General features: G+C 40.9%; 1 protein-coding gene across 15 annotated transcripts in view; it reads left to right on the forward strand.

The window, feature by feature from the left end:
* Window positions 1–13,836, forward strand: part of RAD51B (RAD51 paralog B) — a 411,492-nt gene that overhangs the window by 282,845 nt on the left and 114,811 nt on the right. Inside the window, exon 12 of one of the 15 annotated variants that reach the window (XM_064512495.1) lies at window positions 13,239–13,298. The exons of the other annotated variants lie outside the window; for them this stretch is intronic. Coding sequence (XP_064368565.1) covers window positions 13,239–13,255 — 17 coding nt within the window. The 3' untranslated portion in view covers window positions 13,256–13,298. The remainder of the gene's footprint in view (window positions 1–13,238; window positions 13,299–13,836) is intronic. 15 annotated transcript variants of the gene reach the window in all.

Here is a 13,836-nt window from a genome sequence, read left to right on the forward strand (position 1 = left end):
TAATCTTGCTAGGGGCAAAATAGATAGGCAGCAGATTGGTTAAGTTTTTGCTTTCAAACTTCGCTGTGAGCATAACTTGTGGAAGGATATTATACTGGATAAGTCCAGTTTAGCAAAGTACCGAAGCACCTGCTTAATTCTGAGCCTGTATGTGGAGACACTGAAGATATGATACTGCTTCTTGTGCTGAAAGCCAAGCAGGTCCCTAAACGACTTGCTCAGTTGCAACCAAAGTGCCAGCATTTAATTTTTCTCAAGTTTTACTAAAGGTAATATGAAAAATATTAGTGCAAGGGTGTGCCTAATCTGTTCTCACTTACACAAGTGTGAATCAAATCTATTTTTTTAATCCAGTGTTGATTAAACAATAAGCTGAAGAGTATGGGTCTATATTTGCAAAGATGTCTCTTCCGTTCAAGATGGACATATACTGCAGGCTCCTAGGGGTAAAATGGTCTCGCTTAAGAGAAATCTTTTCCTTACTAGTCTCTCAGTAATGAGTTCCTGACCAGTGGGCTGCTCCCCTGTGTTTCTGGAGCAGAGCTAAAGCAAATGGACTTTTTCCAAAAGGCTTTTAATGTAAGGAATGAAGCTGTGTGTTGATCAGAGGTAGTATCTGTGACATGTGGCAGTATATTTTTCTGGGAACTGAATTTTGTCATGGAAGTCTAACAAAACTCCACTAGTGATTGCCTCGTTTTAACGTAAAGATGTTACATCTTTCAAGCTACAGATTTGCAGAATAAGGTCAAATGTACTTAAAATGGACTTAATGTTCTTAAGTGAACACATTCATGAGCAGGAAGCCAAGAAACTGTCTATCTGAAAACAATGTTTTCCAGCCGGAATAGTCATATGTTTTCACGTGCAGCTCATGAAAGTAAGAGGCAGTTGAGACTTACTGTGATTTAGTCCTTTCTCTCATAGGCACAACTGGATTTCTTTTGCTCTTCTCAAAGGTTATGTCCATTCTGGCATTTTGTATTGCCACTGGCATGTTCGGTGAAGCCATCACTGCTGTCATTTTATCTTGAAAAATGATTGTTAGCAGTAAAGGAGTGTGACCCAAATGACTTGGCCTTTGTAGTATACGCAAAATGTCATTAGCTATAGGACCTTATATATGCTGTATGTTAAAATCTTGTAAAACCTCTGGGAGTACAGCCTCGTTGGCAAAGAGAAATGCTGTAAGCCTTATTGTTCTCTTTGCCAAGTAGGGGACAGTGGTGCAGAGATCCAAGAGCTAGCTACAGGCTAAACCTGTGCGCTTCCAGAGTACGCTGCTGGGTGGATATGCCACATTAGGCCTGGCAGCAGCATAGCCACGTTTGCGTAGCACTTCAGCTACGCTAGAAAACTTTGCCTGAGGAGGGCTTATTAGCGCAGGAATGGCACTTAGCAAACAGGGCTGCCACTGCCCTCCACTGCACAAGTGCTGGTTTTCTTTGAAACTTCCCCTGCGTTTCCAGGATTAACACACCTAGACCTACCTCAGGTGTCTGTGCAGCTGAAGTGTAGACTTACCCTATCTTTAAAACTGGGCTAACCACAAATTCAAATGATCTTATCATGTAAGTTTACATCTCTCTTGATAAATTAGAACAGGAATATATAACACTTTCATGGAGACAGACACACATGTGATAAACCCTCCTAACATACAGCTTTGTGCTTCAAAAATTTTTTTCTTTTACAGTCATCCCCTAAAAGGCATAATGTTGGGTTGTTATTGCAAAGTATCTTCTGTAATATTCATTAGAACTTTTAAACAAATATTTGTCAAATGTATGTTCATGCCCCCTTTGCACTACCTTTCAGTGTTCATGTAGGATATGTATAAAAGATAATATGCCAGCTGAAATATCCTAAATATCCATGTATATATTGTTATTTGTGAAAGGCAAACTTTCGTATCTTAATTATGTGCCATAGGGCCCTGTTTCTAAGCATTCTATGTATGTAGTCAAAAAACAGAAATATATCACAGGACGTAAACATCCTATTAAAATAAACTGGACATGAATAACAAATATTTGCAAGAAACTACTGTAACACGCTGTAAGCCACTATTTACTTACAGAATTTGAGTGATTAATTCAGTTTACAGTGGGTCTGAATGTAACCTAGGTTATACAGTGCTAATGATTGCTATGATGTTTCTCTATGTTGTTTCTGTTGTAGTGAAATCAGAATCTGGCACTTTATGATTCAGTCCATTGAAGATGCTTGAAAAATTTGAGAGATTAAATTTCAGGACAGGGTCAAGTTAACGAGGGTTATAGAGATGAAAGAGGCAACGGATTTAATCAGCATTTTGTTAGAGCATGTTGAATGCTTTAACAGCATGCCAGCCTTTGGTTTGTCATCTGAATAACCCTAGAGGGTTTGCCCAAAGACTCAGCTTAGGCAAGGCAGTGCACACATGATTGTGGGTGAACAGGGAGCACAGGCAGATGATGCTAGAAGTGTTTGTCAAGAGATGCTATTGCTGAAAAGATTTTATTCTTATATCTGTTTTCCACGGAAATCTGAGTTTTTGTTTAAACTTCCTAGCTTTTTGATTGCAGAAACAGTCTCCCAGATAATCCAAGACTGTATGAAGGTGCCCTCCGCAAAAGCAGCAGCAAAGATGTGATGAGGTGACCTTTCTAGAAAATGTTGGACTATTCAAGTTAGAGTGCTATTGAGCAGTCTGCAAGAGAAAAATGATGTCTTAGACTGCTATGTGACATTGTTAAAACCTCAGCCATGATATGCACAACTGAAGGAGGAAACCTAGAATAAGCAGGCTGGTTTCCTAAGTCCTGAACACTATGTATCTCACTCCTGAAGAGGTTCTGAGTGAGTTAAGGAAGAGACTCTTCTGCTCAGTATTGTATAGAAAATATCACATTCCTCTATCAGGCTGCACGTATTTGATGAAGGAGTTCAGTCTTGAGGCATGTCAGGGTAGAACCTCGCACAATGACCAAGTTAATTTTCAATGAGAAATATCCTCACTTTTACTTTTTTCATTCCATGCTTGTGCTGTGAGTGAATTACCCAGAACAAGCTATCAGTCAGCCATGCAAATATATTGTAGCTATTTATTTGTAGACCATATCCTGTCTGCCTTGGTCATTTGCTGAAGTTCACAGAAGAGCAGAACATCCTGTTTGTTTAGTTTTCTTTTGTCTGCACAGTACCAGCACAGAGAGAATATTCCTATATATCTTTTCTTCTCTGCTCTGCAGTTGGATCACGGTACTCATGATTGTGCTCAATAGCTGGAAATGCTGAGGATATCCGATTGCTGAGGTCTCTTATTTTAAACTCCACATGCCAGGAAAAGTATGTCGGATCCCACCGGCTTAGCTCTGGAGGGTGCAGGATGCATCAACAGGAAAACCAAACAAAACATAAAATTAAATTCATTTGAAAGGGGAAGGGACTCATATACCACCCATCAGCAGTGTTTAAACTGTTCATATCCAAACAATAGGCCTTTTATTTTGCTTCAGTTCTTCTCAATATGCACACTCTCTTGACTGTGAGAGCTGCAGCTGTCACTGAAGTCAGTGGGAGCTGTAGGTGCTTGTTACCTTTGAAAACCAAGCCAATGTATTCTAATGTGATAGCAAAATCCAGAAGAAAAGAATTAGAATGGTTAAAGCATAACTCTGATAGTTCTGTAATGTGGTCCCCAGCCGCCTTCATATTTGATATGGAGGCATAGCCTCATGTTTTATACACCTGGAGCTGTATCTTCTTAGTCTCTGAGTCCCTCTTCCCCACATTTTTGCGGCCTTCTTCCATGACTGCGGTCCTTCCAGCTGAGTGATGCGAGGTAGGATCCTGCTGGAATTTATCAAAGCTACTTTTACTTTCTTCTCCTTGTGAAACAGATTTGCTCCTCCTTTTTCTCTAGATCATGCTTTGGACCATTTTGAGTAGATAAGTGGTCACAAAACTGCCCTGTAGCCTCCCATCTACCTTAACAGTGGAGAGTACTAGCAGCCACCCGTGGCACTGTTTGATTTTCATTTTGAAGAATTTGTTGCATGCTGGAAGGAAAGGTTCCTAAGCAGTGTCCAGAAGTCAGAGCAAGTCCAGATTTCTCCTGTATAAAATGAATCCACCATCAACTCTGAACATGAGGAGAAAAAGGCAGCCCTCCAGCTGGTCACAGCTGTCTGGGCTCAGCAAAGTCACCACTTACTGCTGTATCGTCCAGGCACATGGAAAACTTCAGTATACAAACTGAATCTGCATACTCCAATCCGTTTTTGGCAGAAGGGGTAAATGATTTTACCTACATGATGGCTGCAGCCAACAGTGTGGCACTAATTAAGGCCAGCTTACCTCATATTTGGTTCAAGATTCTGTCTTTTGCAGACAAATCTGCAGAAAAATAGACTTGACTGAGGATGGAGCTGTGTACCTCCCTTTGCTCCCATTCCCAGTCACCACTGGAATAACTGTTTCTACCTAGGCCTATCTTCAGTAAAGCTTTGCTTTCTTTGGGGTATGCTTTTACTGACTCTCTGAAGTGACACAGTAAAGCTAGCAAACCTTGGTGAGTCTAAACTAGATCTGAATTAACACAATATAAGGAAAATGAAAGGAAACAGTTACTATCATTGCCCTGATTGTCAGGGTCATTGTGTGTCAGCTGCACCTGGAAATGCCTTGGCCTGGGGGTAGTGCTTTGCACTAGTCTCGTGGACTGAGCTAAAGGCAAGAAGAAACCTGAGAAACCTATTTTTGTACAGTTCAGACAGTGATTTCCTCTGCGATCTATGTAAATTGGTTAATTACTGTATGCCTCAGTTTACCTGTCTGTGAGTAAACGATGATAATATCTGTCTGGATGCAGAAAATTAAACGCTTTCACTCTTGCAGATATCTGCAGCATGTTATTACAGAAACTGCAATTGATCGCTAATGTAAGTAAATGTACACTTCAGCGACAGCTTGGGAAGTGTCTAGCAGGGAATGGCAGACATTTCACTAAGAGATGCTGTTATGAAATATGTGTAATAGCTGAGATATTGAGGACTGGATGAAAATTCCAGCTGTTCCTGTGTTCAAAGCTTTTTGTAAGCAGCATTGCATACTGTAACAAACAGGAGGCCAGAAGTCTGGGAACCAGCTAGTGGGTGAGTGACTGGGGCTCTCTCCTCTCCCTTTGGATTAGGCAAGAGAAGTGGATAGTGAATGACCAGCCAGGACTCTTTCTTTTCCCTTTGCCTGGAGGAGGGAAAATTAGTGAGAAATCAATGTGAGCACTTCAGGAGCTGGAGCTGAAATCTTCTTGACTATGCCTGGGTTGATGGTCCTGGGAGGCTGCAAAATCATTAAATCTGTTCACCTCTTCTTCCCATAGTGTGAAAAGTGAGTGATAATTTAGTATCTTGTTCCAAACAATTATTTGTCCAAGAAGGATAAAATTCTGCAAGAATGCAGAAATGCTAAGTCTGTGGTAAACAGATTTGCCAAATGTCTGTTACAGATCTGAGGATACAGATTTTACTGAAGGACCTGAAAGCTTTTCATGTGCATAAAGTGGGAAATGTGATAGGAAGGAGTCTACTGCTAATGCTGGTTCCAAGATGTGTGATCAGATTCCCGAGTATCTCCAAATAAAATGCATCCCAAGGCTAAACTGTGGTCTTCATGTACAGGTCCTTGAATACTTGCTGAGTATTAAGGGTTTGGGGAGTTTCTTTGAGGCTTTTTGTTTTTTTTCCCCAAAATGCTCAGAATCAGTAGCTGAAGTAGTTCAGAGAAAGCCAGTTTGAACTGGCTGTTGTTATTGCTTGCACCTTAGATTGGCAGTTTCCTCAGTCCATGGGTTCTGTGTCATTTTTTTCATAGTACCACATATTGTTGGTAAAACAAGGAGACTTTAACATACAGGAAGCAGAGGTAATGTTGATCTTGAAACACCAGCAATTGAAAGGGCCATTCACAATTTCCTTCAAAACACAACCAAGTGGTACGATAATACTAACCAGGGCTGTGTGCCCAGGAGAGCATCATAATGAAGCATCCACTGTTATTGTTCAACTCAGTGTTTGTTCTTCATGTGAACAAAAGGAAGGAAGAACTCCGCTATCAGGCTGGAGAGGAAGGAGTCTTTGTTGCCCTTGGCTACCCTAACTTTAAATGTGAGGAAGCACAGGGCACTGCAGCATAACCTTTCTGCAGTGTTAGACAGGAAGAATTGATAGTTCAGCAGGTTAAGGGCAGACACCCTATTTATCTAAAGAATAGGCTTCCCTTGCATGAAGGCCCCAATTCAGGTATGTCAGTGTTAGTGGTTCATATAGGTCACGTGAGTTTGAGGTTTTAAAACCCCTGTTTAAAAACTCCAGTTCCTCTGCTTTGCTGCTCCTCTGCTGTTCTCACTCCTCCTCTGCATTGTGGCTCACCATCACAAACAGTAAGAGATGCCGTTCCCTTACTGAGAGTGGCAGGCACTGGGTGTCCTGAATGTAAAGTTCAGTAACGTTGCTTAGGCATCAGGACTGCGTCTGCTGGAGACTGTGAGCCAGGCTTGCTACGCTTGTCTCCTCCCATGCTGTCCTGCTCCACCCATAGAGCTGTCTGCTGAAGTGGCAGAATCCTTGCCCTCCCACTCCCCTCCTTCAGGTCATGAGGCTGACACACTCTCAGATTAATGAAGACGTTTACCAAGCTCGGAGCCATTGTTTCAAATTTGCGGATGACTCAGGGAGTGATTGTGTCATCAGCTAAGCTTAGGTTATGATTTCAAGATATTCCTTGCAATCATGAAAGTTTGCTTAGCCTGCCTGTTCATTAGTCTTACTCTGGCTTTGTCTAGTTCATGTGCAGTCTCTCTAGAAGTATCAAGGGACCTCGGAGAAACACATATACACCCCATTAGATGCAAGGCTCTGTTGCTGGAGTGTTTGAAAAAAACAGGTGCTTATTCTGACAACATATAACGGGTTCACCTCCTGTATGTGATGCTTTGAAATTTCTGGACATGAAATGAAAGAAGCCCACAAATATTTATCTTCTTTGTCTTCAGAGTCAAAGTCCACCCATGGATTGACTCCTTGTTAATTCACAGGTTACCCTGATATGCATGATGTACAAAATTCCACTTTCATACATATTTCCGTAATTCCAGAAACTTGCTGTGATCACAACTCTATCCTACTGGTTAATTCAGCTTAGAGATTTGCTCACTGCAGCCCATGAGATACTTTCATGAGTTTCAGAGGACTGCTTGCAAACTTTTATAATACAATGGCTTTGTTGGTTATAAGCTCTACCCACATGACTGTAGTCAGATGAAGAGTAGACACAGCAAAAATCTTAATTAGAAAAAGTACTGTCTTGTTTAATTTAATGTAAGTGTTGATGTTCAAACAAATGCATTAACTTCTGAGGACATACTGATCTGGAAAGTGGAAGCCTTTGTTAAGAACGGAAATATGATGGGGAGAATCCTGTGAAACTACTAAGAAGGTCAAGTGTAAGGAATATTTTTCAAGGGGTCAGAGTGTATCAATTAAATACAAAACTGATGAAAGAAGGAGAGTTAGAGCCAGGCTTAAATTCAGTAGGCTTCTTGTATGGCTCATGTGGTTCTGGAGGTGATCAGTGTGTGTGCAAAACCATACTGGATACAGGGAGAAATAAAACATACCGCATATATTATTGGTATTGCGGGTTTGTAAAACCACAAAGTTCAGCACAGAATATGGAAAGAAAACTCTGAATGCTCTGGAAAGCAAAATTTAAAAAGTAGAATGAACAGACCACCCACCAAAGTAGCTTTCTGGAAGCAAATTGGTCTTTATTTCGCATAGTAGATGTGAAAGCTAGGTAAAATGCTGAAAACCCAAATGGAGCAGTGGGGGAAAGATTCTGTCTAGGCTCAGGTATTTTTTACATTACTGGTATCCTAAAGTGTGGTGGTTCTTTCAAGAGAAAATCCAAGATTATTTTGTGGGATTCTACATTTAGCACATCTTAGTCAAGGTACAACAAGAATGCTTGGTTTAAAAGTAAAAAAGTTCTGGTTTTGTTTTGTTATTTAGAATTGCCAGCCCTAGAAATATTCTTTGTTTCCTAAATGCTAAAAGAGCGTCTTGCATTCTTGCATATCGTCAGGAGTGGTGTTGATGGAATAAATGGGGCCTTCCCTGCCCGCTAAGGCTGATATCTTTATGCTGTTCATGGAGTTTTACATAGACAGTTACAGTGTTTTGTACTTGGGTATTAGAATAAAACTGAAGAGGCACAGAAGTAAGAGAATATACTTAGTTCTTTTATAGCTGTATTTGCTCAGCAGAGCTAGCAAGGCTGAGCGAGCAGAACATTCATTGGTGTAACCAAAGGCAATAGATGAACGGAGTGCTCCTGGGGAGCAGTTCTCTGGAATAAAAGTAGGTGCTGTTTTGATACATCTGCAAGTAGGCCGGCCTTGCATCGTGAAAGGAGATTCCTCTCCCTCCCAGGGAGGCTAGGCAAAAACTCCTTTGGGATGAAACTTCAGGGCACTTCTCTGAAAAGCTTCTTGGGGAAATAACAACCCTATGACTTTCTTCATAGAAACTATGTTTATTACTTTTATGTACCTGGTACATAGAAGTGTGTGTGTGTGTGTAACTAATTATTTCAACTTTTAGCAGAGGTAAAAGCCTATGTAGCAGTTGCCAGAGGTTTAGTATCAAAGCTGTGCCTAATGAGAGATTATTTTCTTTCCTTTTCATGGGTGGAGTATCTCTGACAGACTTCAGCAGAGATTTTAACTGAGAGAGGGTCATAGTATAATAGATACGTGGAGTTGGGGTGGAGGTGACCGTGGTCTGATGGGAAGGAAGGAGAGGGAGAACCGTGAGGTGCTCCGCTGTGTGTTGCACTGCAACAGCACGTATCATGTTGGCTATTAGTTGCAGCAGTCCCCTTCCCACTGCCTCACCTTTGCACCTGTTTGGAAGGGAAAAGCTATTTCAACATCATTTTAAAATACAAATTAGTAAGTATCTCTTCGCCATAAGGCAATTGGGGTGTGATTTTCTCCTTTTCTTTGGATAGAGGCTTACTGGAACTCACCAGGAACCCTCCTGGACATAGGGAAAGAGACATGATCTCCATGTGGCTCCTCTAACTGGGATTCTAGTAAGGGAACCGGCCTTGGTAACAGAATGATTTGTGCTGGGAGATCCTGCTGAGACCTGCCTGTACATATCTAGAAGCCTTTTATAAGAGAATCCCAGTAAAAAGAATAAACCTGTTACCAAGAGGAAACCTTTTCAAATGAACTGACCTGACAAAAGAAACAAGAACAAATACAGCAGTGTTACTGCAAACCGGCGTTGCCTAAAGAAGCAGAATGGCTTTGTTTCCACAGGCTAGCCAGAGCGATATTGTTTGCTACAGGAGTCATCTAGTAGCATCAAATTCACTAGTCTAGTTGTTTACTAGTAGGGATACGTTCACTGAATATTTAAAGTACTCCAAAAAGGCGAGGCTGAAGACTTCACTATGTTTATTAACATCATCTTTCCAACACAAATCACATTGAGGAAGGCAACAGATAAATCCTGATTTCATTTTGTTATTGGTTTCGAGATATGCACTTATTACAAGAAATGGGAAACAGATTACACCAGCAAACACAACTGGCCCCAGACTGGCCTTCAACTCATCCAAAAAGAAACACGAAATATGGCATTGTTTACAGCCAGGCACTTTAAGTCCCACACAGCTGCAGGGACGAGAGGCAGCAGAATAAACTCTCAAGACAAGCTGACAACAGCTCCGCTGCCGAGATGCCCCCTTTACGGACGAGGCAACAACAGATGAAGAAATCTTGAGACTGACCCAGCGCAGTACTAATTAGTGAATGAAGTGCAGGCAGGAAATGGGACAAGATTCCTTTTGTCATAGTTTTTCACCCAGCTGTCCACCCGTCCCACAGTCACCCACATGCATCCAAATATAGTCATAGACACAGTCAAACTCCAGAGAAGTTATGCAAATAAAACTTCCAGTCATTTCATACAGACCCCTTCCAAGTTACATTTGCCCCATTAGAAAAGATGTATTACAAGGAGCTATATTCAGGTGAAGGGGATAGGTCTGTGGCATTCTTACTAGAGTCCATGCCTTTCTCTGTGTATCTCCTGTTTTACTATTGATTACTAGCACTTTTACTACATCACTTGTATTTCCTTTCTATGTCAAAGCAGAGATTTCTACTTTATGGAGGTATATACTGCCTCTGTTTTTGTAAAACAGATGTATGTTATTCCCAAAATGACAGCATTAACAAACAGAGGATAACATTTCTGGGAGTTCTGAAGTGGATTATCTGGGGAATCAAATATTATTTAGAGATTTTTAAGTTGTAATAATGAATTGAAGATTCCAGCTTCTGGGCTGTTTTGTTTGCAAGTATAGCTCACTAAAAATCTTGCTCACAGATTATTAGAAAACCTCTATTTTTCTTGTGGATTGAAAGTAATTATTTGCCTGTGTTCTTCAGCCAGACTTGACGAATGGAAGTGTATTACAGGCAGCTCTATAAAGAACTCTGCTTTTTCAAAATAGCTGCCATCCTTTTGTTCTCCCCCCAGGACTCTGAGTACAGGTTGCTTTGAGTATTTACAGTCTATGCACTTGCTGTTCATAGTCCCTTCACATTTGGCTTTGCTCTGGCATAGCAGTGGCCATTTTTAGGTAGAGCAGTTATGCCTGAGTTCTTCATGAGATTCCTCTAAAGGGAAGCTTTTCATGCTTCAGCTCTGTTAAGTTGAACATCATGAAAAATGAAAGTCAAAGCTGTAGTATTGTAATTATTTTAAAAATCATTAATTTCACCCAGTGTCCTGAAAAAAAGGAGGGCAAGGGTTAAACTAGTAGCACATGAATGTAGGGTATATTAGGAGGAAATGAAGATGTGTTTATTTAGGGAAATGTAGAGGACAGAAAATGGAAGGTGAATGAATTATGATGGATGAATGTATTCAAAGGGGTCTATCCAGATGAAGAAGGTGTAGAGAAATGGATGGATGGGGATACCTATGGCAATGTTGAAAATGGGCAAGAGAAGGCATTTGGAAAGGGAAAAGAGTAGGTACTTGCACATGCTTATATCCATGGGGATGGGAATTCCCCATGGGAATACTGGCAGGAAGACAGGAGAGAAGGGGAGTACAGGAGCTAATTCAAGCTGCATCGTAAATGTATAGCAATACATTGAACTGTCCAGTGTCCTATATGGACCATATGGACAGTTCCAAAGTGACATAAAGCAGCCAAAGAATTCAAGCTGGCATTCTCAATTTTCAGATCTTTAGCTGTGTCATATGATAGCATTCTCTAAGTGTTTAAATCTGTTATTTCAAAAATCAATACCCAAGAAAATTACTAAAGAAAACTTGTGCTGGGAGATCTGGGGGTGGGAGCATATAACATTAATTTAGGGTGAAATACATTAAAAATGTGCTGTACAGAGAAGCAAAAAGGAGTAAGTCTAGGTAGTTCAGAAATTTGAAAGAAGAAAGTGGAGCTGTTGAGATGGAGGAGAATTACAGCATTCAGCTCTCTTTATCTTCCTTCTGTGTGACGGGACGAAAAGAAACAATTGAAAATGTCTATACAGAATGGTTTGATACCAGTAATGTGAAAGTGTTTTGACTGTAATCATATTAGTAGTCCTGTACAGCAGGACCCACAGGCTTGTTGACAGTCATATACAACTGCGGTCATGAGAAGCAGCACTAGAAGGGAGTGATTTTCTTCTGTTGTTCTTTACCATGGTGAGAAGACAACTGTGTTACAGACTCTGAGCTGTTGTATTATACCAAAAATAATTTCTCCTGTTTGCCTTCTGTAGCAGGCTAGTTAACCTCTTCTGTTTGGTACTTGTTAGAGCTAATCTAGACTATGTTTCCTGGACAGAAGGAAAATTAATTTTGCGTTGCATTTGCTATGGGATTTCGTTCCTTCTTTCACTTACCTGAGATACCCAGAACTGGTTGTTGAAGAGGACAAGACAGACACACAGGCACAGGCACGCACGCACGCACGCGCGCGCACACACACACACGCACACACGCACACACGCACACACACACGCACACACGCACACACACGCGCACACACACACACACACTTTACAGCCTATTCAACCAAGGTACCTCAGCACTGACCTGAGGCTACTCTCTCTAGGTAAAACATCTCTTTTCATAGAGCTTGGATGTTTTTTTCTATGATGAAACCCCGTAAGAAAATCAGTCATGGGTACCATGGCATTCTTTTATGCTGCCAACTACTGATGAGGAACTAACCTAAGGGGGCCAACGTATTCCGCCTTGGCTAGCAAAGAGACATGAGGTGCTAAGAGCTCACAATTGCTATCAATCTGATTTCAAGTTGGACTGGGAATGGGTGCTGCAAACTCTCAGAGCAGTCTTTGAGTCATCTGATTCACGACTTTTGTAGTCTCATTATTATGTTATTTGGTGGAAAATCTTCCCTTTTGTGTTGTTAAGATGGTAATGGTAGCCATCAGACATTACTGCATCTCCTTTTACCAGTGAGTTTGGGGGCAGCATCATTAGAGCTTTTAGTTGTGTACTTTTTCCCCCACAACTCTCATTTCTCATCTTTATTTGTATCATAGGCTTGTTCAGCAGGTCAGCTAATGGAGAGCAGATTTTTTACTCATTCTGGTTCTTTTTTCCCTTTTCCCTCTATTTATATAACACACAATTTGTAATCTTTTTAAAACCAAAGAATAGAGAAGTCCTGAGTTCATCTAGATTAAAATCAGCTGCAGCCTATTAATGGACTCAGCCCAAGACTGAGACTTTAGGAAACAAAAACACTGGACTAAATTAGACTGAACTGGCCTCTCTGTCCTCGTGAGGAGATACATATTGAGAAAGGAAAGGGGAAAAGGGGGGTAAAGGGAGTGAATCTCCATGTGGTTTTAATTCATTTTGATTCTCTTCCTGAAGCTAATTTACCGACACAAAGGGTCTGTAGCGGGGAGCCAGCTTTTTAGAAGTTTGGCTTTCACTGATAAACAACTCAATTCCTGTTTTGAAGGTCTGAGATAGCTCAGTGTGTATAATCAACAGAGGTTTAACATGGACATTTCAGTACAGTGTATTTCAATTATGTATTAAAGTTCTTTCATCATCTGTCAGATTTTATCCTGAAGACTCTCAGATAAATTGATCCAACTCCTTCATTCATTCTCTCCCCAGAAACAGACAGTGAATAGTCTCATTGAAGAATCAGATCTGCGGAGACTTGCGTATTTCTGGGTAAAAGCGCTTCCACTGGTGTGGCATTAGCAGAAGGCAATTCTTGGCTTGTTCTGGGCACAGGACACTGTGCCACTCTAGTAGAAACACACTGTTTTTTGCTAATGGGAAAATATTAGAATGTTCTGTTTATCCCCTTTGTTATTAAATCTTTTTTATTGCATTCTTACCCTCATTGGTGTGTCTAGTCCTCTAGCAACATTCAAGAAATTATGAATTTGCCCTAAAAAAGCCAGAGAGTGGGTGGGGAAGTGAAGCAAACAGTAAATCATTAGCTGAGAATGATGTGAGTGATTATGTTAGGCACAGACTGTCTTTGGTTCCAGTTTTCATGTACATAGTGATGATAACTCGTAATCTGAACAAAACCGAAAGGCAAATGGGGAGGTTAATGGAGGGATGGAGAGGGAGGAGGGAGTGAACTAGGCCTTGAAAGGAAGGGCTAACTGAGACAATATCTGTGCGTGTATGGTTTTCCAGTGCTTCAATCCCATGTGCAAATACTTGTTACCCTAAATGAGTACATACGGGACATACA

This window comes from Dromaius novaehollandiae, chromosome 5, assembly GCF_036370855.1.
Source record: "Dromaius novaehollandiae isolate bDroNov1 chromosome 5, bDroNov1.hap1, whole genome shotgun sequence".
NCBI lineage: Eukaryota > Metazoa > Chordata > Aves > Casuariiformes > Dromaiidae > Dromaius > Dromaius novaehollandiae.